Below are 25,648 nucleotides of genomic sequence, written 5' to 3' on the forward strand. Positions count from 1 at the left end.
AGAATGTTTTTTCTGGCTGCAAATGTCAAAATATTATAAAGTCTCTTGTTGGTTGATGTTCTTGTATGTTTACTTGGAAGTCCCAGGATCAGAGACACAGGGTCCATGTCTATGTTGATGTGAAGAATACTTTCTATTTCACGGATAATTTCAGTCCAATATTGTTGAAGTTTCTGACAAGACCATTATTGCTATTTTTTACTTTAGTAAAAGATCTGAATATTTCTTTCACCACCGTAAACACCGAACACAGAGTTTTTGTCGAAACATGAGAAATCAACCTTTATTTAAACAATCTCGATCTGACAAAAATTCACTTGTAGCATAAAAAAGTCAAACAACTCTAACAATTTAATATTTATAAAAAAAGAAAATACAAACAGAAAAAAGTCAGAGCGGGAGTCTGTTAGTGGACGAAGGTTCACTGAGTTCTCCGGGTGCATTTTTTAAATTTAACATCTGTCCGTGTTTGCAGATTCGAGGTCTCAGCTGGTCCAGAAAACTCAGTCAACCTGCATCAGTAAACAGGCTCCTGCAACACACACACAAACACACAGCTGAGTCATGCTGTCATCTGTTGCCGTGGCGACGCAGAGTGCAGGCGGGCGGGGTCAGAGGTCAGTGGACAACAGAGTTGAGCGGCTCGGCTCTGATGTTTCCTAAATCCAGAGTGGAGTCTGTTTCCTCGTCGATCTCCCGATCACCGCCCTGAAAACACGGAAAAGAAGTTCGAACTGAACTCCAAACTTAACGAATCAAATCCTGCTTTTACATTAACGCACGAGTCAAAATCACCGAACGAGATTAAATACGACAATATAACTATCACCCTAAATACTTTCACATTTTACAGATCACACACATTTTAACCAGTGAATTCTCAAAACTGTTGCCTAATAATTTCCCACATTTCCATGACTTTAAGTAGTTGCTCGTACTAAAAAAACAAACTAACAAAACGTCACAGTTCTTTTGGGGGAACAGAAAATCAAATATCCTATCGACTGATGTCATGAGGAAAAGGCACCGTTAACATTAGAGACCAGCGATTATCTAAACTGCATATTTTATTATTCCAGTGATTAAATGAATCCAGGAAATAACAAGTTCAATTTTTAAGTCAAGTACTTCTGACATTTATTTTTAATTTTAGGGAAAAGGCTGCTATGATTTTCACAGCAATGCTTTTGAATGTTGTTATTTGTATTATTATTATTATTAATAATAATCATAAAAATTATTATTAATAATAAAATAATAATTGTTATTATTATTACAAATATTATTATTATATTTTTTTTGTTTCATATTGTTTTTATTTTTATTTTTTCTAGACATTAAGAAAGAAATGGCTAATAATCTACCTTGTACCTTTTATAAATAATATTAACAATAACAATAATAATAATAAAAAATACAATTATTTACGTGAGACAAGATTTTGTTATTTTTTCTTGGGCAAATTCATTGTCATATGACTTGAGTAATAAACAATCTTTATAATACAGATAATTTATTTGAAAAAAATAACGGAGACTCTGATTTGTACGTTAACGGTCATTCAGAGGTGAACGGTGACTCACACGTTGTCTCCTCTGACGATGTAAAGTCCCAGCACCACCTGCTCCACGCCCTGACTGGAGCTGAACACTCGCTCGTGACTCTCGTCCAGGATCAGGTTGATGGTCTGATCGAAGCCCTTCAGGGTGCCCTGAACACACACACACACACACACACACACACACACACACACACACACACATGGAGAAGAAAATGAGAAAATTCTCCTCCTTCTTGAGTTCAATAAACTCTTTAAAAACCCTTTTGGATCAACTGGAAAAGTCATCGTCTCAGAGCTGAAAACAGGGCTGTTATTCTGACTTTTTAGAGACGCGTGTTTCTCACAGGTCGACCACGCTACGAACATATGATGATCTCATAGACCATGATGCATTGCTGTAGATAAAACTACCCAACTATTTATAAAGGAGTTAAAATGAGCACAAATCATCTACAGCAGGAAGATTAATCCAAAAACACCACACAGAACAGGGAAAACCTTAGTGTGGGGGTACTAAACATACAGTAATTCACAGTAAAAATAAAGTGATACACACCGGGAAATGTTTTCGTACTTTTAGCATACATAAGGAGCCAAAGTGCACAAAAGGCATCACAATAGAGCCTGTTTATCAAAAAAAGTGACAATGGAGGATCCCTCAAACTCCTCCTCGCTACGCCCCAAATGTCCTAAAATAAGAGAAACATCCTAAAATCCTAGAAATGTCCCAAAGTACTATAAATGCTGTGACCCCCAAAATGTCCTAACATCTTAGAAACGTCTTAAAATCCTAGAAATGTCCCATAATCCTAGAAATGAGTTAAAATTCAAGAAAGGTCCTAAAATCCTGGAAACATGTGGAGTGCTGGAGTGACTGGCCCCTGGCCTCCTGTCATTTTGCAAAAGTGGCCCCCAAATAAAGCAAGTTAAGTATCTCTGCTCTGCTGCAACATATCGACTTTAATTTTAAACACTTTTGTTTGAACTCGCACTTAAATGAGGGTTTGAATGTGCGACTTTAATGTTATTGTGGTATTTTTACAGTGTGGCGTCAGTACTTTTGCAGTAAATATTTGTGTAAATAAATGTTTCCTCCATCACTGCAGGTATTTCAGGATGTTTTAAACTCACCACGATCATCCTGCCGTCTGAGGTGATGATGGCCACGGTGCCTGAATCACACACAGTTAAAGGAAAAACACACTTTTCTGCACAAAACTTTCATAAAATTAACATTAATAAGCTAAAGAAAATAGCATATTACGCTGGTAACTCTTACAACACCGCTGCATTACTAAATGAACGCTGAACGTCCAGAAATAACAAAAAATAACCCTTTTAGCTCGGGATGCTAAGCTAACTAGCATTTTTTCATTCATTCACATGGGCTGTTAGCATGTTAGCCAGCTAGCGTTAGCAGCAGGATACGGTTAATGTAGCTCTCCAGGGCGGTGGACATGCTTCCTGCCGGGCTCCGTGTTTATTTATCCAGCGGAGAGGTCGGTTAATATTTCCTCCCGGTTAGCTGGAGGTGAAACGGTGCAGAAACGTCACGCAGAAACGGCGGCAGGTGCTAACGATGCTAACGGCAACACAACACGGGAGAACAGACCGAACCAATCCACCGCCGAGTCACCGAGCAGAACAGGCGGGAGAGGAGAGCGCCGAGCGGGAACAATTCAGCTGTGACGTGTTGTGGTGGAAGAAATTCAGATCCTTAACTTAAAAATTAAAAAAAAAAAAACAACCTGAAACCTCAAAATTATTTTTTTCAAAAAAGAAGAAGAAATATATATAAAATCAAAATTATACAAAATAGAAAACACCCAAAACTTAAAATTAAAAAAATATAAAACTATAAACTCAAAATTATTTAAAATAAATATAGAAAAGAAAAACCACCCCAAAACTCAGAATCATAAAAAATAGAAAAAGACTTTAATGTTTCTCAAAATAGGTGACAGTTAATTGTCTGTGAATTGACTGATTGATTAATCAACTGAATGTTGTGGCTGTACTTGTATAAACTCTTTGATAATTTAATTTAATGTAATTTTTTAAATTTTATGCAAAAAAAAATTGTAAGGTAACTAAATCCATCAGATAAATGTAGTAAAGTAAAAAGTACAATCTTCCCATAAAGTAGCATGAAAAAAAAATACTTAAGCACAAGTACCACAAATTCATACTCAAGTACAATACTTACAATACTACTGAAATACCCTCTATGTTTACAGCTAACATTAATCACCACAATGAAAACTAGAAAAATGTATTTTATTAAATTTCAAGTGTCGTCCCACAGAGATGTGTGCGTGGCGATTATGTTACTTAACTTTGTGCAAACACTTGTTTTATGTTTATTCTGAAAATCTGCAGGTCTTGCACCCATCCATTTGTTAAATTAAAGGTGGGCCTTGAGAAATGTAAAATTTGCTCTAAAGTGTCGGCGCTAACTCCACAAACAAAGTATGAATATGTGTCTGTAAAAGATTAAACTTATCCTTTGCTTCTTTCTTCAGTTTTACTCATTGACGGTATGCTGTACTTGCTCTTTGGACATCTTAAATGCATTTTTTGGAGGATTACAATGCCAGCTTTTAAGTGTATACGCCACCCGCCCGAGACAAGTCCTAAAATATGCCAAGAACGCATTGAAATTGTTGCCTATTCTCTATAAAGAAAATATAAATATCTACATTTGCTATGTCTGCTGCTGATTAAATGTAAAAAAAAAAGCTTGCCATACACTGTAAAATGACAAATAAACACATGAACCATGTTAATTTTAAACACAAACATGGAGTCCAGTCGTCCCAGCAGGTCTTCATCTTTATTGTTGCTCAGTAGTCGTCCATACAAAGGGGGGGTGGAGGAGAGCAGTGGAGCCCGACAGGACAAACACCAGGAACGTCATGCTACCAAAGTATTAAATTTGTACAAAAATACTTTACAACATCCCTGTTCCTTTAAAGAAAAATACAGTTTGGTTGGTTGGTGAAGCTACATGGAAACTAATCTGACCCACTATTTCAAATGGCAGTGTGATGCATGTGAGTGTGCGTGTGTGTACGTGTGTGTGTGTGTGTGTGTGTGTGGGAGGATGTCTTGCTGAGGTGAATCACTAGAGTGCAAATCCCTGCAATGCTATATATATACACACACACACACTCACAGACAAACACACACATACACACAGTTAATCACATGCGCACAAACACAGTGTGTATGGCTTTAGATCTCGCTCATCAAACCCTCCTGAAGCCACGCCCCCTCAGCTCTGAGGCCTTTTCCCATTGGTGGAACCATTTTCTCAGCTAAGCGCTAAAGTGCTAACCACGCTAACAAAGCTAACACCTCCAGTTACCACTACAAACAAGACCTTTGTGTAATGTTAGCCATAAAATGGTGGATGCTAACCATATGCTAACTGAATACTAACTGTATTAGCCCTGTGCTAGCCATGTGCTAAATAAAGTGATAGTGTAGCTGTGAGCTACACCTAATATTACCTCTTCGTACCAGGTGTTACTTTGCTGTTAGCCTTATTCTAGGAGTTGTCAAAATGTTAGCCCTGCGCTAGCCATAGGGTAACTGGTAGCCCCATGTTAGGCGCGAGCTAAACCTAATATTATATTATTACATTGTGTCTTAACCGTTCTGTAATTGGCTATAACCATAAACCCATTTTTTAGCCAGGTGTAAGCCGTAATTTAGCTGTATTATAGATAACTAATGTTATGTTTAGGCCTACCAGATGGTAGCCCCAATGCTAGCTGTTTGCTAACCAAATACTAGCTGTGTTTCACAGATTTTAGCCCTCTGTTAGCATTGTGCTAGGTGTGTGTAACCATGGAAACATATTAGCTGTATACTATGTCTTTGCTGTGTTCCAAGTCTGTGTTAACCATATATTATGCATATTAGACACAAAGCATATTAGTCTGTGAGCTAACCTTGGATTAGCTATGATTGCAATGTATTAGCCTTTCTCCAAGTGTACTAGCCTTAGCCAGTTGTTAGCCTTATGTTAAGGCCTAGGTATGTTAGCCAGGTGTTAACTCTGCTTTTAACTGTATGCAAAACATCTATTAGAATGTTTACCAGATGCTAGCCCTTTGTTAGCTGTGTGCTAACCAATTACTAGCTGTGTTTACCAGCTGTAGCCCTATTTTAGCCTTGTGCTAGATGTGTGCATACACTGGCTGTATTAGCCAGATGTTGGCCCTTGGTTAGCCATGTGCTAACATCTAGGTATGTTCGATAGATTTTAGCTGTGTGCTAACTATACATTTTCAAGATGATAAGTATAAGTCTGCTTGGTGGTAACCACAGCTAGTATTAGCCGTGTGCATTAACCGCATGGTATCATGTCAAATCTGACATGTTGATTTTACTTAAAAATATCGAATAAACTTATTGCCTTCAAAAGGTAAGTGAATACAACTATTAATATTAATTTATATCTACTTTATATCTTATTAAGTTAACTTAAAATGAAGCTAGATTTATTTAATTTTGTGAAGTTGTTGCGAGTTTAATCAATCTTTCTAAGTTTTAGCAACTTTGCTAATCCAAGTTTACTGTGCTATAAACAATATCTGTACTCTGCTGTTTACAAACTAGTCAATCATATAGTTGTACGTCTTTAAACATGTTAACAAACAGAACTTGCAGATCTACAAACCAATATTTGCACAATCCTCTTTGTGATGATCAAGTTAAGTCAGACTAACTTGGTTTACTGAAGTTGCTAACATTTACAAAGAGGGTCGCTTTACTTGTCATTTCTAAGTTGAAACAATTTCACAAATTAAGTAAACAGCTAAATTTTGACAGCGCTTAATAATTCAATACAAAGTAAACAGAAATATTATTAATAGTTATATTTACTTCCCTTTTTCAAGTCAGTTGGTTTCTAGGATTATTTTAAGTAAAATCATCTTTATGCTAGCCCTGTACTTAGCGTATGCTAGCCACATGCTAACACTGTGCTTCAGATTCACGTTACAAAGTTTCGGACGAAGTTGAGCAGCCAATTACAACTATCCAAAAAAAAGAAACAGCCAATCATAGCAGCTGCACAGTCACAGCCAATCACAGCTCTCCGATCCAGAGCACAGGGCGTTTAGCAGCTAGCGACTGTTGTTAGAGCTCAGGGAGGGTTTCTACTGGTCGGTGCTGAGGGAGGATTCTGATTGGCCAGTTTAAATAGTGAGTTCAGGTTGAGGTGAGAGCAGGAAGATGTTGACATCACTCCAAAATAAACATACACACACATGCAGTCATACACAACCACGCGCTCTCACACACACACACACACACACACACACACACACACACACACACACACACACAGGTATTTACTGTCACAGGTTTCCTGATTCGTCAGGATTTTTTTCTCGTGTAACATTGTTGTTTTCGTGGTTATGAGGTGAAGGTTTTCGGGGTTCAATGGTCTCGATGTGAACAGCGACGGGACTGAACTGTTTTTAATCTATTTTACATCTTTTCAAGTTCAGTCGCCATGGAAACAAACGAACAAACAAACAGAGAAAACTGACAACAGTCAATCAAAAAACACACCGATCGATTAGCATAATAGATCACTGTTACTGAGGGTGGGGTGGGTGTGGGGGGGGGGGGTCAGGAAAGTGGGGGTGGGGGCATGCTTGGCTTCCTCCTGGTAGCTGATTGGTCAGCTTGTGTGTCAAGCAGAACCAATCACAGACAGGCAGGTAAGATTTTCTGATTGGTTCCAGCCAATCAGCTGAATCTCTCAGAACTGCCATCTGTCGTCGTCTTGGCTGCCTATTGGTCGAGGGGAAAATGAGGAGGGGGGGGGGGGCAAAGGGGCTTAACTGGCCTTGTGTTTAACACACACACATAACATACAAACACACACACAGACACGCACACATACATACACACAGTGTGGCCAGTCTCAACCAGTGTTAAACAGTAGAAAAAGATTCTTATTGAACTGCTCAGTTTCATCATCATCATCATCATCATCATCATCATCATCATCATCATTGTCAATATGATTATTATTACTCTTCCAGTCTGCAGCTCGTTCATGGCACAGAACTAAAATCTTAACAGTAAACCCTCTGTCTTTCTGTACATTTCATTAGGGATGCTCCGATCAATATCAGCTGATAATTATTGACATGATTTACATCTTAAAATTGACTGAAACATTTAATCGTGTTACCATTACCACATCCATCATGGCTGCCTGTTTTCCACCATTAAGGCTGGTATCCTTTCAAATGTATCTAAACTAAAAAATATTTTAAAAATCTTTACTTTGATATACACCAATCAGCCAAAACAATAATACTCAGTTCATTTACATGCACAGTTCAGTCAAGCTACAGTTAAAGCTCAAATTAATTGGACTACTGTCTTTGTCCCCGTATACAAGCATCGGGAAGAATCGATTTATTGACTAAAGTATGTCCCCTTTTAGCCAGTTTCTAGTAGACCTTCTTCCGGTTGACCTATCACGTCACATATTAAGTAGCTTAAATGTTTTGGCTGATCGATATATGTGAACATTTTTTTCTACGAAAATTGAGTAGAAAATTGGTAAGATTTTCTTTAGAAAACAATCTCACCACATGGTCCATTAAGCAACTGGTGTGACGTTTGCGATCAAAATCACATGACTGTATGGAGTTTGCCCACTTCTCATGGGACTGTAGATGGTCATTTTTTTAAAAATTTTTACACACCTTAAGGACTTTTCATCCACACTGACATAAAAATTGCCAATGGTGCTCCAATGATAGCATGCTACAAGCTAACAGACTTTTGAAGGATTTCGTTTTTCTTGTAACTCTGGAGGTTTACCCAACATGTCAGAATCGAATTCAAGCAGTTGCAACTTGTTGGGATGTTAAGATCCCATCCTTTTAAAATTCTCATCCCTACCTGAAATAAACCAGATCTTCACCTAACACCATCCATGTCTGATCTTAAGCTTTAACAACCATTTTCAACATAATTTTATGCTTTATCTTCGAAAGACTTGTACATAACCATAACCATCTTTAATCTTTTGCCTAAGTCAACGCTCTGTGCCAACAAAGGTATTTCCACCCATAACTTGAAAAACATCGAAGTTAAGACTGACAGAAATCAATGTTTAAGAACAGAAACCAGTCAGTAATCAGTATTGGTTTGGACGATCCCTAAGACATCAACACTCAATATGGTGATCGGAGCATCCCTAGTCTCCTTGGCAACCTGTTTGTCCATCAGCAGGTTTTAGATCCTGGAGTCCCATCAGTCTTTGTGCTGCTGTGGTCCTTGGCCAGTGCAACCAGAAGCCATGGTTTTGATTCTACTAAGACCAGATGGACCAGAAGCCATTGCTCTGGACTCATAGAAATTCTGGTTATGGTTCTGTCTTAGTACACTCAATCCTGTGACCACTATGACCAAGAACAAGAACCATGTCTTGGTCCACTAAGTCCAGAACCCACATGTTTTAAACCAGTCATACCACTGGCTGTGGCTTCAATAGGACCAGTATCCCTAGTTCTAGGTTTGTAGAACCAGTTACCGTTATTCTTAAACCAGTAAAACCACTGGCTGTGGCTCTGGCTTCAATAGAATCAGTAGTCATGGCTCTGGGCTTAAAGAACCAGTACCCATCAATTCCCGGCACAGTTAGACCAGGAGCTCTGGCTGTGGTTCCGGTAGGATCAGTAGTTATAGTTCGGGTTCCAGTGACTCCAGTAGGACCAGTATGCAGAACTGGTTCAAGTGAAAAGGTGAGGAGTTGCTCCTGTCCATCAGTGTGCTTTCAGGCTGCTTTAGCAGTTCAAAGGTCAAACTCAAGTGGTCAAAGGTCAATATTCATCCAGAAGGTGTGTGTAGCACCATGGGGGTCCACTCTGAACCAGTTCGGACAGGTCTAAACCAGTGTAACTCAACTTTTCTGTATTGTTCTCCTTGTTGACCTCTTCAGTCCAGTCTGGTAAGAACCGGTTTAATCCAGTTTCGTCCAGTTTTTGTCCGCTATAAGGAATTATTATTCACCTGACCCACTGCAAGCCCCGCCCCGATCCCGTCTCCCGGTTGGCTCCACTTGATCGGACCACCATCCTCTCCTTGGCCAATGGAGAGCTCTGAAGGTCCCAGGTCACTGCTGATTGGCTGAGAGGAGTTGCTGTTGTTGGTGGTGCTGTCGGTGTGATTGACCAAGAGGGAGGGGGAGGACGTGGGGTTCCGGCTGATGACAAGCTCCAGATGGTTTGGAGACTCGGCGATCAATGGTACGACGAGGCAGCAGTCAAAGTCCCTAGTCCGCACATGGTTAATCTGGAAGACATAAAAGGCTTATGATTTATTAATCTGAGTACAGCCTCACAGAGGTGCTAGCATGGCTGTAGATACTGGTGTTTTTGTACCTGTAGTATCCGGTCATAGGCTCGGAGACCTCCCCGCTCTGCCGGGCCTCCTGGTCGAATGTTATTGACATAGACGCCACGGTCCAACATACCGTCAGAAACACTGAAACCAAAATCTTCCAGATCTGAGGCCTTCTCTAGAGTCAGCTACAAACACAGACACATACTTTGTTAGGATCACAACAGATAAATCAATGTCTGGTCATTTTGAAGTTTCAAAGAATCTGTTTATTTTAAAGTGCGTTGTGGGCGATCGACAAGTGGACAGCACTAAATACAAATGACCAACAAGGTGCAATGTGATCTGATCACACCAGTTGCCATGGTGATCTCAGACACATTTGACCTCCTTTTTTTTGTCATATTGACACCAATGCATCCTGATGTGTCTTCAGCAAGGATGTAACAGGACATACCAGGACATCAACAAGACATGGACCTTTTGTTGTCTTGTCCAGTGCTCTTGTCAATGCAAGTCCCAAAAGATCTCAACAGGTGGAACAGTCTTCAGAATTATACTAAATCTTGAGCTATGTTTTTGTTTTCTTGGTTAGCTGGTGCATAATAACTACGCATTGTCCTTTGATCTTTTAGCGAAAGTGACCAGGGCACCATTGAGACATCAGAGAATATCATAGACACAGATGGCGAAACAACGATGTGTTTCGATAGTCCACTTGTGTTTGGCTCACCAGAATGCATTTTAACACCAATTGAGAAATGTGTAAATGGGTCAAACGTCACCTTATGGAGTTCCACAGGGTTCTGGTTTAGGATCTCGTTGACTTCCTGCCTCATCTTCCTCATGGCAAAGGCTCGGCGCTGTGGGTCAGAGGGCAAGGTGTTGGACCGTGGGGTCACCTGAGAAAAGGTAGGGGAATAAATCTTCAAAAAGAAACAAACACCAGCTTTTAAGATATGACAGTGTGAGGTCAGTGGTCGGCACTGGTTACCTGTGGTTTGGAGTTGCTGCGTTCCTGGAAGCTCGCCTGGCGTCCCAGTGTGCTACGCAGGGGGGTGGGGTCGTGGTTCAGACTGAGGCTGGAGCCTGACATGATGGTTGCCTGGAGACAGCCAATCAAAAACATCCAATCACACACAGCCTTTTAAAAAAGGAAAGGTCAGTCGGATCCATAAAAAAACATGGTGCTCAATAGCATCTTGGGAATCCAACCTTTGACTCCAGCTGCCATGATCACACCAGGACAGGACAGGCCTCTAATGACAGATTCTATTGTTTCTTCTTCTGATGGGCTCTACTGATGCTCTACTGACACTTTCTACTGTAGTTTCTTACTGTTGCTGTCCATGGTGGTCCACTGATGGGATCGATTGTGCGAGGATCAACAGAAAGAATCCACTGATTACAAGTACTCACTAGGCTTGGGCGGTGTCACAGTATTACAGTATACTAGGGTAAAAAACAAAACAATTTCCCTCGTAGGGTTAATAAAGTATTTCTATTCTATTCTATTCTATTTAGAAATCCCAAAGGTATGTTTTTCATCATGCTCCTCTTTCTATTACACTTATTGTATGTAGTGCACAGCACGCACCACCAGAGCTCAGTCTGTCCTGTCTCTACTGATGGAACAGGCAGCTGAGCTGAAAGACGCAGCGACAGCTAATGGTGGAGGGAGAAGTTACAGATCTGTAAACAGCTGGCAGCCAGCAACAGCAGAGACCATGGGGAATAGCAGCATGTTTTTTACATCTTACTCGGTGAATTAAGGATTTATTTTGACCAAACCGGAGCTGGTGATTGTTGGAACAGTGGACTTACCAACTAGATTACTCGCATTATGGTTTGGGTGAGTATAATTTTGTTTCTATCAAGTTTGAATGAAATGTGCTTTATGAGGCAATTAAGCCTCGTTGTCAATTAAGCCTAGTCAGTCTTTCATGACTGTGAGAAAGTTAAATTAAAAAGGTGTACAGCTGTATTTTTCTCTTTGATAAGAAAAACAAGTGTTAGAAAATTACTTTTTGTAACATTGTGTGGTTCTCTATTGTGTATTTATAAGTCTGAAAAGATTAAAGTAAGTAGTGTACTTGCTGTTGAGGAGGGTGTTAGCACCGCACCCTCATACCTTCACGTACCGTATACCCCGGTGAAATTTCAGGAAGGTATTTGGTCTTTTCGCCCAAGTGTACTACTCACACGACAGGATCTACTGTTTCTATTGAAAAATCTTCTGACTGAATCCTCTGTTGTTGGACTCTGAGAATTTACCACGCTTTTCATGTTTACTGACCTGATCCTTTATGAGCATCTGTTTTTTGTACTGACAGAATCCACAACTGTTTCTATTGGTCAGTTAATTTGCAGGATTTACCTCAGTTTCTTCTGACAGGATCTACGGTTGTTTTAACTTAATCTGTTTGTATCTACCTGTTTCTACTGACTGGATTTAATGTTATTTTAACTGGTATGATCTTAGACTTGATGTGTTCTTTTCTGAAATGATCTACGATTGTTCATACTGTGACAATCTCCTTTATCTGTTTCTTTTTTTTATCTGTTTCTACTGACAGATTTACTGATGAACTGTTCCTCCTACTGAGTAGATCAATCAACAGAATTTATTGGGTTTTTTTTAATCGATAGGCAGGTTTCCATTAACCGCCAAATAGCGCAAATTAAAATTGTGAATATAAAATACGTCAATTAAGAAAAAAAACACTTATATATCTTTAAAAAGGTTTTTATGCTTGCATGAGGTGGTTTTTCAGACGATTCTGAAAAAAATCATATTTCGCAGCACTGCAATGGAAACACTTTTTGGGCTTTTCAAGGTCACATGATGCTATGGCCATGTGCTTGGCTCCCTCATGATGCAGCAGGCGGAACAAGAGGTGTTATTGCATCACATAACTCTTTAAAAGTTGAGTAGATCATTTGGAAGTTTTTGAATCCACAATTTCTCAGTGAAATCGTGGACTATCAGCTCCCAGAAATCCCTCATGCGTGGTCGCTCCAACATATACGGGGCTCGCCTTTCCTCGCCTACGTCGCCTTTGATTGCAAATAATGACGGCTCGTGCGGTGGCTGTAATAGAAATAAACCTGCTGATGTTTTGAACATCCATCACCATGGTTACGGAATGTTATTGCAAAAAAAGTTGCATAACATCACTCAATAGAAACGCAGTCATCTCGCGATTGTTTTATCGACATTTTGAAAAAATCGCTTAAGTTTTGCGCAAATCTGTAATGGAAACCCGCCCAATAATCTACTCCTGTTTCTACTGAGGTTCTCAGTAGAACATGTTCTACTTGATGACAGTCTCACTCAACACTCCTCAGCCAATCAGAATCAAGGACTCATCAGACGCATGCATGACTTGACAGATCTGCTTCATGACTGGCAAAACAAACTACCCATCAGGCCTTGCTTGCACAAGCTCTCCCAGCATGCCTTGCTCAAACTTGCCATGCCCGGTGCAACATGACTCTGCCACGTGATTGGTCAGAAGCTGGGTGATGTCACTAAAATGTCACAATGACGTCACCATGGTCTGTGTGTAGCGTTGCTGCTGGGGGTGCGGTTAGAGTCACATTCAAAAAAACAGCTAACATGTCTGATGTTTGACAACGCTAAAAGTCTCCACAGTGACAGAGGAGAGAGGAGAGGAGGACAGGAGGAGAGTTAGTAGTGGAGAGGAAGGAGGATACCAGAGTGAGGAGGTGCGTTTCCTGTCCAGACTCCTGGAAGAGAAGGAGTCAGTTCTCTTTTCAGCTTCGTGACTCAACGTTTACAGCTGCATTTCCAACAAACAAATACTTCTTAAAGCAAGAGAGGAAAATAAACTGTCACTACAGTCTTATAATTTAGTGAAAGTTATAAAGACCAGCTGGTCTTTTTGATTAAAAAGTTTAACCTTTAAAATGTAATATATTTAATAAATTGATTACGTTTTTGCATTTTAATAATCTTAATCTGCATCCTGCTTCTAAATATTCAATATTTTTTATTTTTCTTTTATGTTCATTGTTTTGCACCAAAACACCAAGTCAAATTACTTATATATGTAAATGTATTTGGCAATAAACCAGATTCTGATTCTGATTCTGAAAACAATGTAATAAATTAAAAAGTACAGTGATGGAATAACACGTAAAAGTTGAAATACAACACTTGGACCAAAGTAGAAAAGTATAAGCAAAAAAAACAGAACTAACACAAATTATTTTTTTTTTTTTTCTGAAAAGCACAAAAGTATTATCTTTAAAAAAATAAACACACATTTATGCACTGCTGCACCTCTTTAAAATGTTGTATTTTGCTTAATTTTATGAATTTTATACACTCTATTTTTAGCTTTTTTTTTATTAATATTATCTCAGTGGGTTTTATTTTCCATCTTATGTTACATATTCTACGTACGTGTGTTTACTATGTTTTTACTAGTATTATCAAGTGGCTTAAATCCATACGATTCATTTTATGAATTCTATTGTAATCTTATGTTATTTTTACATGCAGGTTTTATAATTTCTTTATGTCGTTTATGTATTTTCATATAAATTTCAGTTTATGATTCAAAGAAAATAATGTAGTGTTGTTGTTTTATTGAGTCAAAGTTCCTTCTTGTGTTTGAGAGACTCGGTTAAGATAATCAAAGTATTGAAACTCAGGTTTTCAAAATATACTCAGCCACAGATACTATTACTGCTATTACTATTAATACTACAACTAATTGTACTGCTGATACTGCACCTAACAGTACTACTCACCTCCAGCTCTCTGAGGATGCCGCTCTGGCCGCAGGTCTCCAGATCCTCCAGAGCCTGAGACCAGAAGTTCTCCTCCTGGTCCGGTTCTGTCCCATCATGACCCACAGTGAACCTAAAGGAAAAGGTCAAAGGTCAATCAGAGAGAAGAACAATCTGATGGACTTACACACACACACACACACACACAGAGGACACAGGTGACGAACAGGTCATGCAGGTGAGCGTTGTGAGGGACGACATGTGCAGCGACGACATACAGATCCATCAGGTGTATGTGTCAGTGACGCAGGGGTTAAAGGTCACCAGGTGTCACAGGGCTGTGTGAGGGGGTTACAGGTCAAAGGTCAGTGTGGTACCTGCTGTCAGTGATTAGACCGCTGGGCAGATTACAGGCTCTGCAGACAGAGACACACTGCTGTTACTGCTGTTAGCTCGCCGCTAGCAACTCCCACTGATTTATATAGGGAATGCTAACACGCTAATGGACGTGTAGGAATTAGAATCGCTGCTTCCCGAAAAAATCAGACAAATTTATAGGACATTCGTAGGATTTTAGGACATTTCTAGGATTTTAGGATGTTTCTGAGATTTTAGGCCATTTCTAGGATTTCGGGGCATTTCCAGGATTTAATGGCATTTGTAGGATTTTAGGATGTTTGTCTGATTTTAGGACTATTCTGGGACTTTGGGACATTCGTAGGACTTTAGGACATTTCGAGGATTTCAGGATGTTTCTAGGATTTTAGGCCATTTGTAGGATTTTAAGATGTTTCCAAGGTTTAAGGACATTTCTTAGATTTAAGTACATTTCTAGGATTGTAGGGATGTTTGTAGGATTTTAAGACATTTTTAGGATTTTAAGGCGTTTCCAGGGTTTATTGACATTTGAAGGATTTTAGGATGTTTCTCGGATTTCACTAAGTTTCTTGGATTTTCGGACATCAGGGGCTTAGCTAGGACCTGTCAGGGGATCCTCCGCTGGCACCTCTTTTGATAAAGAAGCTAAATTTTGGAAGGCAATTAGCAACTTGACAAGAAATCACTCAAGATTGGCAAAAAAGTTACAAGAAAATTACCTGAAAATGAGAAAAAACAGAGAGTAAAAAACAAAAACAAAAAAGGAAATGAAAAAATTGAGAGAAATATAAAGAGAGAATATTCTGTGAAATATTTCGGATAAATGATTCTAATAATCATAAATATTCTGACCTTTTCCCTGTTTTTTTGTAATATTTCTCTATTTTTTAAAACATTACTTTTTCAGGCTTTTCACTTTTACCATATTTTGCAAGTTTCTCATTGACCTTTACTATGTTTTTGAAAAGTATTAAACCTTTTTAGTCCGATTTTTTAGGTTTAAATACTTAAAACTGATGAAAAAAAACTGTTCATCCAGGTTTCAAAGAGTGAAACAAAAATGATTTTACTCTTTATGAAAAGCTCCGTCTCTGCCGGGATCCTTTTCATAACGTTTGACACTTTGAACAACAATCTGAGTCAGTGGACGTAAACTGATCGTGCGCTTTGGTGTTTAATACTGGACCAGTTTGCGTTGTCCCCGCTCGTCTCCTAGACGTAAAAACTTGGGAAAAAAGGCTCCATATGATCTTTATTGTATTTTGTAACGGTTACTAAGGCCGTTATTGTTTTCTTTAAAATTCATTTTCACAGAAATCTGTTCTGTTATTTACTTTTTTCTTCTGAATCTCTGAACAGAAATTCACTTCTGATTCTCTCTCTCACCCTCCGAGAGGTGGGCGGTCCCAGTCGTCGTCGCTCAGGCCCAGATCTGACAGCGGATTGGCTCTCTGTCGAGTCGAGGAGGATGATTGGCTGTTGGTTGTCTTGGCGTTGCGCCACTCGTGGAAACTGTACGGAGACGACTGAAATGGTGGAGCTGCACACACAGAAACACATTTTGTTACCGCAGTCTTAATGAATCAAAGACCAGAGGTCAAAGGTCAAAGGTCAGTTTCGTACCCGGGGTGGTGAAGCTGCTGTCCACGTTGGATCCGTCCCAGGACTCCACGGCGCTGTCGACAGACGGCAGCGTGCTGAACGCTCTCTGGCTTGACAGAGGCGCTACCATGACGACGGGCTCATCAACCCCGTCCTGATGCTCGTGGACAAGCCCCGCCCCCAGGCCTGGACCAATCACACAGGACTTTGGGCTCGACACTAAACAAAGATAAAACGCTGTGAGAAACTACAGTTTAGTTTCGTTTGTTGTCTTAGTTTAAAAGATGTTTTTGGGCAACGTGGGCTGTTTTTACGCCTAAATTTGTTCCCATTTTAACAAATTATCACCATTAAGTACGCAGCATTTATGATAAGCAGCTTATTATTATAAAGCGCCATCGATGTACAGACAGGAAAAGAAACGCAATTATTCTGAAAATTGTACTTAATCTGCATTAAACAGGCATTATGATTTTACGAATTGGAGAAGGATCTGTATTTTTGAAGCTGTGGTAGTCAAAGTCATAAATAAAAAAAATTAAAAAATAATTCGATTAAAAAAATCACGAGCACTGATGGTGTGCCTGGATGAGTCTGTAAATAGCTAAAAATGGAGAGAACTACCACTCTACGTAGATTTATTTCATTTTTTCCTATCATTTAATTTCAGCTGGTGCTGTGACCATAAAAAACTCCTGTTATTACATTTACCCAAGTCATGAACAAATATCATTAATGTTGACACATTTTGATAAAGCATAGATATTTAAAAAAAAGAAAGAGCTTAAAATCATGATGATTCTGCAGTCAAAGGGAGCGTTTTTTTCCCTCTTTAAGATTTATTGATATTTATTCATGATGGGAGTCACAGATTTATATCCTGGAGAAGTCTGGGTCACACTGAATTTAAAAGTGCGTCTGCACATTTTGACGCAAATTGCAGCAATCACATTTTGAGGCTTATTCATGGACTTCCTGAAATATAATCAACTCTGTCTGTGTGTGTGTGTGGGTGTGTGTGTGTGTGTGTGTGTGTGTGTGTGTGTACGTACGCTCTCCCTGCTTCTTGATCTTCAGTGTGACCGTCTCTCCCGCTTGTTGCAGCAGACTGATGGCTTCGCTCAGAGGTTTCCCCTTCAGACTGCTGCTGTTGATCGCCAGAATACGATCGCCTACATGGATCGCACCGGTCCTGCAACACACACACACACACACACACACACAGAGATATACATCCATGCAAAGTTAGGGCGTCCTCAGGTTATTTTCACACATTTGACATTATCCCCCTTCTGTAAACAGTTGCACATTATTTAGTTAATTAGTTATTTAGTTAGTTATTTAGTTATTTCTCTCACGCCTGATAACATTATTTAAAAAAGAAAAAGAAGAAATAAAACATAATTTTAAACAGTATCTCAGAAAGGTACAAAAGTGCCACACCAATATAGTATTTGCAATTATAAATTCAAAATACGATGTTAAATTTCAATTTTAAAATTTACAAAATAAGAAGTAATCATAAAGAAAATTATATTAAACTGTAATAAAATTACAGTTATTCATTACTATCAGCAGAGGGCGACATTCTCCACTTTATTCTGATACGAAAAAATCTGAGACTGTTGATCTTTAAATTTCATTAATTCACAATAAAGTTTAAGAAAAGTGATTTTATTTGACACATAAACAGGTTGTTAAAGAGTTAGATATAATGGAGGTATTCATGTTCAAAATGACACTAAAATGTTTTAAATTTCATTAAAAGTTATTATTTATTCTAATTTTTTATACTGTGAATCACATTTTAGACTGTTCTGAAAAGTTTTATTAACAAAGACTTTTTAAATATTTATTACATGATTTATATCATAATAATGATAATAATACATGTGACAGAGTAAGAACACTTCAAGATTTAAATACTTATAGTACATATATTTTTACAATTATTTAACTAACACCTTTTTCAAATTTCCATCATTATTATTATTTTGACTCTTATTTCAGACATTATTTTTGAAATTGCATATTAATTGCAATTAATAATAATTGCATATTAGCATTTTAGCACATCCTCAACAGTATATCACATATATCAAACATCACTGCATACACAACGTGACAAATTAACGATTTAAATCTTGAAAATGCTCCAGGATTAATGTGCGCGTCAAGTGATGACACAGGTGTGTGTGTGTGTGTGTGTGTGTGTGTGTGTGTGTGTGTACCTCTCAGCCAGCCCTCCTTTGCTCAGTGAGGAGATGATGATGGGGTCAAAGGGCTCCTCCGTGCCTGAGATGGTGATTCCCAGCGGGCCTCCGTACCTCTGCAGCTCCACCGTGTAGATGATGCTGCCGGACACTTCCTGTTCATCTGAAACGACCAATAAAGGTTCATTCAACACCAGGTGCGGTCACTGTGAGCACACGGCATGATGGGACAGATGCTGGAAAATAAAAAGACCTGGCGTTAAAGGGTTAACGAGGGACTGAAGGGTCTCGACTCCAGCCTGCTTTAAGCTGCACGGATTTTAAAACGTTACTGTGATTTAAGGACATTTCTCAGATTTTACTGTTAGTGTTTTTTTTTTTTTATTTTAGGACATTTCTAGGTTTTTTTTTTAATTTTTTTGGATTTTAGGACATTTTTCAAATTTTCGAAAATTTGTAGGATTTAAGGACATTTCTAGAATTTTAAGATATTTCAGGGATTTTAGGATGAATCTCAATTTTTAGGACATTTATAGGAATTTGGGACAGTTCAAGGATTTTAGAAATTTTCCGACATTTTTTGTATTTCAGGACTTTTTTAGGATTTTAATACATTTTTCAGATTTTAGGATGTTTCTAGGATTTTAGGGCTTTTTGGGGATTTTCTGACATTTTTTGGATTTCAGAACATTTTTAGGATTTTATGACATTTTTGGATATTAGCACATTCCTTGTATTTTATGACATGATTTTTTTTCCTACGATTTTATGACATTTTCTTTTTATTTTAGGATGTTTTTCAGACTTTGGGATGTTTGTCAGATTTTAGGATGTTTTAGGATTTTAGGGCATTTATAGGATTTAGGACGTTTCTATGATTTTTTGACCTTTATAGGAATTTAAGACGCATCTAGGATTTTGGTACATTTGTAGGATGTTAGGACATTTCTAGGATTTTAGGACATTTCTAGGATTTTAGGACACTTACAGGATCTTAAGATATTTATAGGATTTTAGGACACTGTTAGATTTTATGACATTTTTAGGAGTTTTGGACATTTCTAGGATTTTAAGACATTAGGGGCTTTGGTAGGACCTCTGTCAGGGGGGTCCTCCACTGGCACTGGAGGATTTGATGAAAGATCTTTATTTTGATGCTGTTTTATGCTCTCTGGCACCTTATGTATACTAAAAATACAAAAGTAATTCCAAGCGTGAATCACTTTATTTTCATTGGGAATTAGAAAATGGTTTTGGGGCCACCCGGCAACTTAACAGGGTCCAGATTTGGCCCGCGGGTCGTGAGTTGAGAACCACTGCAGCACACTGATGGATGAATTCATTGAAGGATTGTGCAGCTTTTGCACAAATAAGACAAATAGAAACTGTGTAATTCTCAAAAGCACCCACAAAGAGTAAAATAATCCTTAATCTGAGCTGCCAGGCAGCGTTTGGTGCTCTGTGGTATTTGCATGTATTTAAATGAGGTAATATGCATAAATTTGGAGCAAAATTAGGCCCTTTCTATGCAAATGAGCCTCACTGCCAAAACGGTCCACTTCACAAAGTTCAGCATCACAGCCACAGTGACACATTCGTGACATTATTGGTGACTGCAGAGAGTCGGTGGGAAGTGAAGCGCACTAAAAGACTCAGATATTAACCCTTCGAAACCTGGAGCGACATCAGTTTTAATTGTGCTGCTTTCAGACACCTTTCACATGTATTTAAACCTTTAATGAGCAGATTGGTGCGATTTCTATCAAAAACATTGAAAAAAGTCAATAAGCAACTTGGTATGAAATTTGCCATAAATTGCAATAAATTAGTAGAGTTAGAAATTTATTTTTTCTAGGAAAAAACAATAATTATAATTACATATTTAAAATCATGTTACAAAATTATTATAATTTTTAAATTACTTTTTTTTCTATTTTAATGTTTGTTTTGTTTTTTTCTGGCTTATTTTCTGGTAAATTTTCTAGTATTTTTTTTTTTTTTTTTACTAATTTATTGCTAATTTTGGGGTTATTTCTACTTATTTCTTTCTTCCCATGTTATTGAAAGCATTTAAGCCAATTTGCTAAAGTTTCAAAGGTTTTTTCTCTTCGTCACTGTTCTGCCTGCTGTGTTCTTGGCGAAGAGGCCACATGGATAATTACAGCACAAAAGACGCTTAAGATTTTGTTTTTCTTATTTAGCATGAGGATTTTACTCTGCAGCGATGGCGGTCAGATAAACTTCAAACCTGAGTTGTCTTCGTCTTTTCGTATCTTGAGTTTGACGAGCTCCTCGCACTGCTGCAGGATCTGAACAGCCTCCTCCATCGAGCAGTTCTCCACGCGGATGTTATCGATGGCCAGCAGCTTGTCTCCGAGCTCCAACGTCCCCGTCCTAAAAAATTAAAACATGAACACAAAAACTTTATCTACCCATTCGATTTGAAGCCGTAATATCAAAAAAACACCAGACTTCACTTCATTTCACTCTGCTGACGGGCGGAGCTGCTGCTCTGCCGCTGCCTCCATCAGCTGTTGTGTCGGTAAAGAAGAGCAAACATTCAAATATAGCGCACACTTAAATTCGTGTTGATTTTTTTAGGTGGATAAAATATGTTTTGCTGCGGCCCCGTCCACAGCAGTACGTTAGCACATTAGCTTAGCTTCCGTGTTGTGGGACTGTACTTTATTTATCAGAAAACGGCGGTCGCTGGAGTGTGAATTTTTAAAATTTATTTATTTAAAATAAATAAAAAGTACAACCATTTCAAGTTGTATGTCCCTCACTTCAGTCGAAAAATTATGATTATTGTCAATAAAAAATAATTAATAACACATCAGTGCTAATTTTTTTATTCTTTTTTTTTAATTTACCATCTGTTTGTTGGTATAATTTTTGAAAACCCAATGAAATTATTGTCAAAAAAATTTAAAAAAAATAAAAACACAAGTTTTTTCTTCAGTGCTCTCCTTTTTTCTTTTTTTTTTTTAAATGACTGACCCGTTTTGCAGCACCTCTTCCACCCTAATAAGTAACGAACAGTCCCTATCCCTAAACACCGAGGAGGCCGGCGCGGTGACGAAGAGCGACTGAGGAGTTCACACGATGAAACAGCTCGACTTCCAACTGCATTATAACGGTGTGTTAGTCCGACGTCTAGAAATTATAAATTTGACTCAGACTAACATGTTTACACGTATTTATATTTATATTTTAAAAGTCCAGTTTTAGTCGGACTAACGAAATATTTCCACGTTTTCTTACATCATGTAAACGTGCTGACTGTATAAAAAACATACAGTGAGCAGATGCTACCTGCTGACAGAAGACCTTTAACTCACATTTTCTGCTTAACAAACCAAAACACATGACCTACAAAACACACACACACACACACACACACACACACACACACACACACACACACTGACCTGGACTGTTAGCCTAATTAAGCGACTACAGACAGCTGACCAAGCTTCAGCACAGCTGCACTGACAGAAAGTAACTAAGTACATTTACAAAGTACTGCACATAGTTTTTAAGTACTTGTACTTGACTTGAGTATTTCTACTTTCTATTACTTTATACATCATTACATTTATCTGATGACTATAGTTACTTTCCAGATTAAGATTTATTTATTTATTTTTATCTTAGTAATTTCTTTTTGTAATTTTTAGTTTTTGTATTTTTCGTTGGTAACTTTCTTGTAACTTCTAAAAAAATTCCAGCTAATTTTCGTGTCATTTCTTGTTACGGTGCTCACTTTTTGAAAGAAATCGAGCCAGTTTTCTGACATTTAAAAAGGGTTAATGGTTGCGTCCTTGTACCTGTTTTCTCAACGCGGACAAAAATAAATGGTTAAAATGTTTTTGTGTGCGTACCTGTGTGCGACGCTGCCTTTCTTGATGTCGGAGATGATCAGAGGATCACCTGGTTTCCTGTTGGACGGAGCTGCAGACGGACGGAGAGACGGACGGGTTACGGATGATTTCACACAGAGAGAAAAAGTTCAAAACAGAAAACAGTAAATTATTCAGCTTGTTTACTCCACTTCTACTCCGCGAGATTAAATGTTAAAAAGGAAAAATGAAATCAAAGCAGGTCATTTAATATTGAACTGACAAATGTGTGTCACACGCGGTGATGCAATCATTCATTCAGGATAAAACTTGGATGCGTGCACACGATGCAACACCAAGTTAGAGATGAAATCAACAAAACTATGACGTGCATACTCAAAGTACACATTAGCATATTTTTTAATGTATTTACTAATAACTTGTTGTTTTTTTACTGTTGCGTCTTCACTCACAGCTGATGGTGATTCCGAGCTCCACTCCGGGTTTCTTCGGGAGCTTCACGTGAAACGTTCCTGAACTGGGAATCACCGACTCTGAGAGACAAAAAGAGACACGAAGAGACACGAAGAGACACACGGAGACGGTTTTACGCATTTTTCATGTTAGGAACATTTCGTGGTTCATGTTCCTTTGAATAAACAGGATTCATATAGATTTTTTACCAATAAATTTTCATGATTTTTCCATGATTATGATGCAAATATTCTCTGAATTGTCTGTCGATGCTCCTTATCAGTTCTCCTTCATCACTATATAATACAGTTTTTACATAATATATAATATTTTAAAGAAATAATGAATTCAGAACAAGATTAAAACTGAATATTTAAATATAAATTAGGGACTGTTTTTTATTTATGAAAGGGGAGGGGGCGGTTTTTAAGCACTGAGGAGGGACTTATGTTTTTTATTTAGCGGAGGAGCATATTAATTTAAAAGGCTGAATTTTGTTCCCCGTTTCTTTTACTGCCATTTTTAAAAAATAAAACAAGGATTTTTTTTCTTTAATAATTTTTGGGGATTTAAAACATTTTTTTTGTGATTTTTTAAAGAAATATGGCAATTTCTGTTCTTTAAAAATGTGTGGCTACTTTTTATTCTTTTTAGTTTTTTGGCGATGTTTATAGAAAACATGCATGTTTGAAAATCATGTGTTTTTTTTTTAAAAAAAAGCAACTTTTTTTGTTTTGTTTTTTATTTCTGGCCAATTTTAAAGAAAAAAAAGAGTGATTTTTATTTAAATTTCTTTTATTGAAATTTTTGTTTATAAAAAACATTTTGTTTATAAAAAACATGCCTTTCAAACTCATGAGCCCGTGAGTTATTTTGTTTTGTTGTTCAGTAGAGAGCGACCTTTTTTTCCACCTGACATCATTAAATTTAAGAGTTGTTTTTCTCTATTTTTCTCTGTCGTTGTGCGAGTATTTTTATAAATCCGCCTGATTGTCTCAGTAGTTTTTTCATCAGCGAGCCCCAAACCAAACATATTTATCTGTAATTAAATCTGAGATATGTGCAGCAGTTCAGAGTGCTGGAACCAGACCGGTGTCCAAATACTTTTGGCCATATACGCTGCTCATGTCGCTGGAGATGCTGCGATTTCTCACAGCGTCAGTCATGAGTCACTGATGACAACATGTTGTTTTACTGAGCTCAGGCGTAGGTGGACAGATTACAGCGAGACACCACAGAAGAAGAAGTAAACACAGACTGAGGGACGCAGACACCAGACTGCCGGTTTGTCTTGCAGAAGACAAAAATTAAACAAAATCTAAGAAAAAAAAAGAGAAAAACAAGAAACCTAAACCAAATAAAAATGAACATTCGTCAAAACTTTGTGTGTTTCTTTTAAGAAAAAGACCCGAGACCTGACCCGGGACCTGACCCGGGACCTGACCCGAGACCTGACCCGAGACCTGACCCGGGACCTGACCCAGGACCTGTACGGGTTCAGATCAAGGATCGAGGATTAAGGATTCTTTATCGTCATTCCAGTCTTGCAAACACATGAAAAGAACAAAAAGGTCTCGCTGATAATTGAATAATGAATATTTAAATAAAACACTGAGTCAATAAATCACTAAATAAAGTACAATAAAATAATTTTAAAAATCTGGAATAACCGAGAAACATTATTGCAGCACTTCATGAGAAAAATATAAAATTATAAAAAATTAATGCAAGCATTGAGGCCATTTGTTTTTGTTTGCTTTATCAATAAAAATGTTTTGTTCTTTGTTTCTGTAGCAAGAAATCAAAGAAAACTAACCCTGAACCAAACAAAAATGAAACATTACAGCTGCTCACATCGCAGCAGCAGCAACAAAATAAGGCGCAATAGAATCAAATAAATCTTAAAAATGATATACAGTACGATAGTTCAGAACAGGATGTTGGATTTGGCATGAAAATGGTTTTTTGGAGCATTTTAATCACCGTTTGTTGGCTTTAGGGTCTAAAATATCGACTTCAGGTAAATTTATTTTTAAAAACTATCGCAGCTCCAATCGAAACTCGGAGGAAATTTCCCAGGTGTGTGTGTGTGTGTGTGTGTGTGTGTGTGTGTGTGTGTGTGTGAGGTTACCGGCCACGTCGAACTCGATCTCCAGAGTGAGCTGAGCCGTGATGGACGAGTCTCTGAGCAGCTGATTGGTTTCCTCCAGAGTCGAGTCTTCAGTAGGAACTCCATTTATGGACAAAATCCTGTCGCCGATCTGCAGGATACCACACCTGAACACACACACACACACACACACACACACACACACACACACACACACACACACACACACAGAACAGAGGTCAGGGCTTCTTAGTATTAATTTTTTGCCTCCTATTTAAATTATCTCGTTTTCATGTTTTATTTTGTCAGGTGAAATATACATTAAGTA

General features: G+C 38.1%; 2 protein-coding genes across 5 annotated transcripts in view; both read right to left on the reverse strand.

Moving 5' to 3' along the window:
* Positions 1–269: 269 nt before the first annotated feature.
* lsm8 (LSM8 homolog, U6 small nuclear RNA associated) lies at positions 270–3,225 on the reverse strand. Its single transcript, XM_042511500.1, has 4 exons — positions 2,990–3,225; positions 2,693–2,733; positions 1,584–1,711; positions 270–708 (listed from the first exon to the last, which is right to left on the reverse strand). Exons 1-4 carry the CDS (start codon positions 3,018–3,020, stop codon positions 660–662), a joined length of 249 nt encoding a protein of 82 aa, XP_042367434.1. The 5' UTR covers positions 3,021–3,225; the 3' UTR covers positions 270–659.
* Positions 3,226–7,204: 3,979 nt separating this feature from the next.
* grip1 (glutamate receptor interacting protein 1) overlaps positions 7,205–25,648 on the reverse strand; it is a 77,037-nt gene continuing 58,593 nt past the window's right edge. For all 4 annotated transcript variants that reach the window (XM_042511580.1, XM_042511581.1, XM_042511579.1 and 1 more), the window contains 13 exons: positions 25,342–25,487; positions 23,210–23,290; positions 22,779–22,848; positions 21,143–21,288; positions 18,913–19,057; positions 17,734–17,873; positions 16,703–16,900; positions 16,466–16,619; positions 14,723–14,834; positions 10,938–11,048; positions 10,729–10,845; positions 9,985–10,131; positions 7,205–9,895 (listed from right to left, as the gene is read on the reverse strand). In XM_042511580.1, coding sequence (XP_042367514.1) covers positions 9,593–9,895; positions 9,985–10,131; positions 10,729–10,845; positions 10,938–11,048; positions 14,723–14,834; positions 16,466–16,619; positions 16,703–16,900; positions 17,734–17,873; positions 18,913–19,057; positions 21,143–21,288; positions 22,779–22,848; positions 23,210–23,290; positions 25,342–25,487 — 1,870 coding nt within the window. In that variant the 3' untranslated portion in view covers positions 7,205–9,592. The remainder of the gene's footprint in view (positions 9,896–9,984; positions 10,132–10,728; positions 10,846–10,937; positions 11,049–14,722; positions 14,835–16,465; positions 16,620–16,702; positions 16,901–17,733; positions 17,874–18,912; positions 19,058–21,142; positions 21,289–22,778; positions 22,849–23,209; positions 23,291–25,341; positions 25,488–25,648) is intronic.

Source organism: Plectropomus leopardus, chromosome 22 (assembly GCF_008729295.1).
Source record: "Plectropomus leopardus isolate mb chromosome 22, YSFRI_Pleo_2.0, whole genome shotgun sequence".
NCBI lineage: Eukaryota > Metazoa > Chordata > Actinopteri > Perciformes > Serranidae > Plectropomus > Plectropomus leopardus.

Bases quoted from the DNA above. Each gene is read 5' to 3' on its own strand.
- lsm8 (XM_042511500.1), bottom strand. From the start codon at position 3,020: ATGTCCACCGCCCTGGAGAGCTACATTAACC. The intron at 2,734-2,989 runs GTATCCTGCTGC...TGTGTGATTCAG, and splicing joins CCTGGAGAGCTACATTAACC to GCACCGTGGCCATCATCACC. The intron at 709-1,583 runs GTGAGTCACCGT...CCGTGTTTTCAG, and splicing joins ATCGTCAGAGGAGACAACGT to GGCGGTGATCGGGAGATCGA.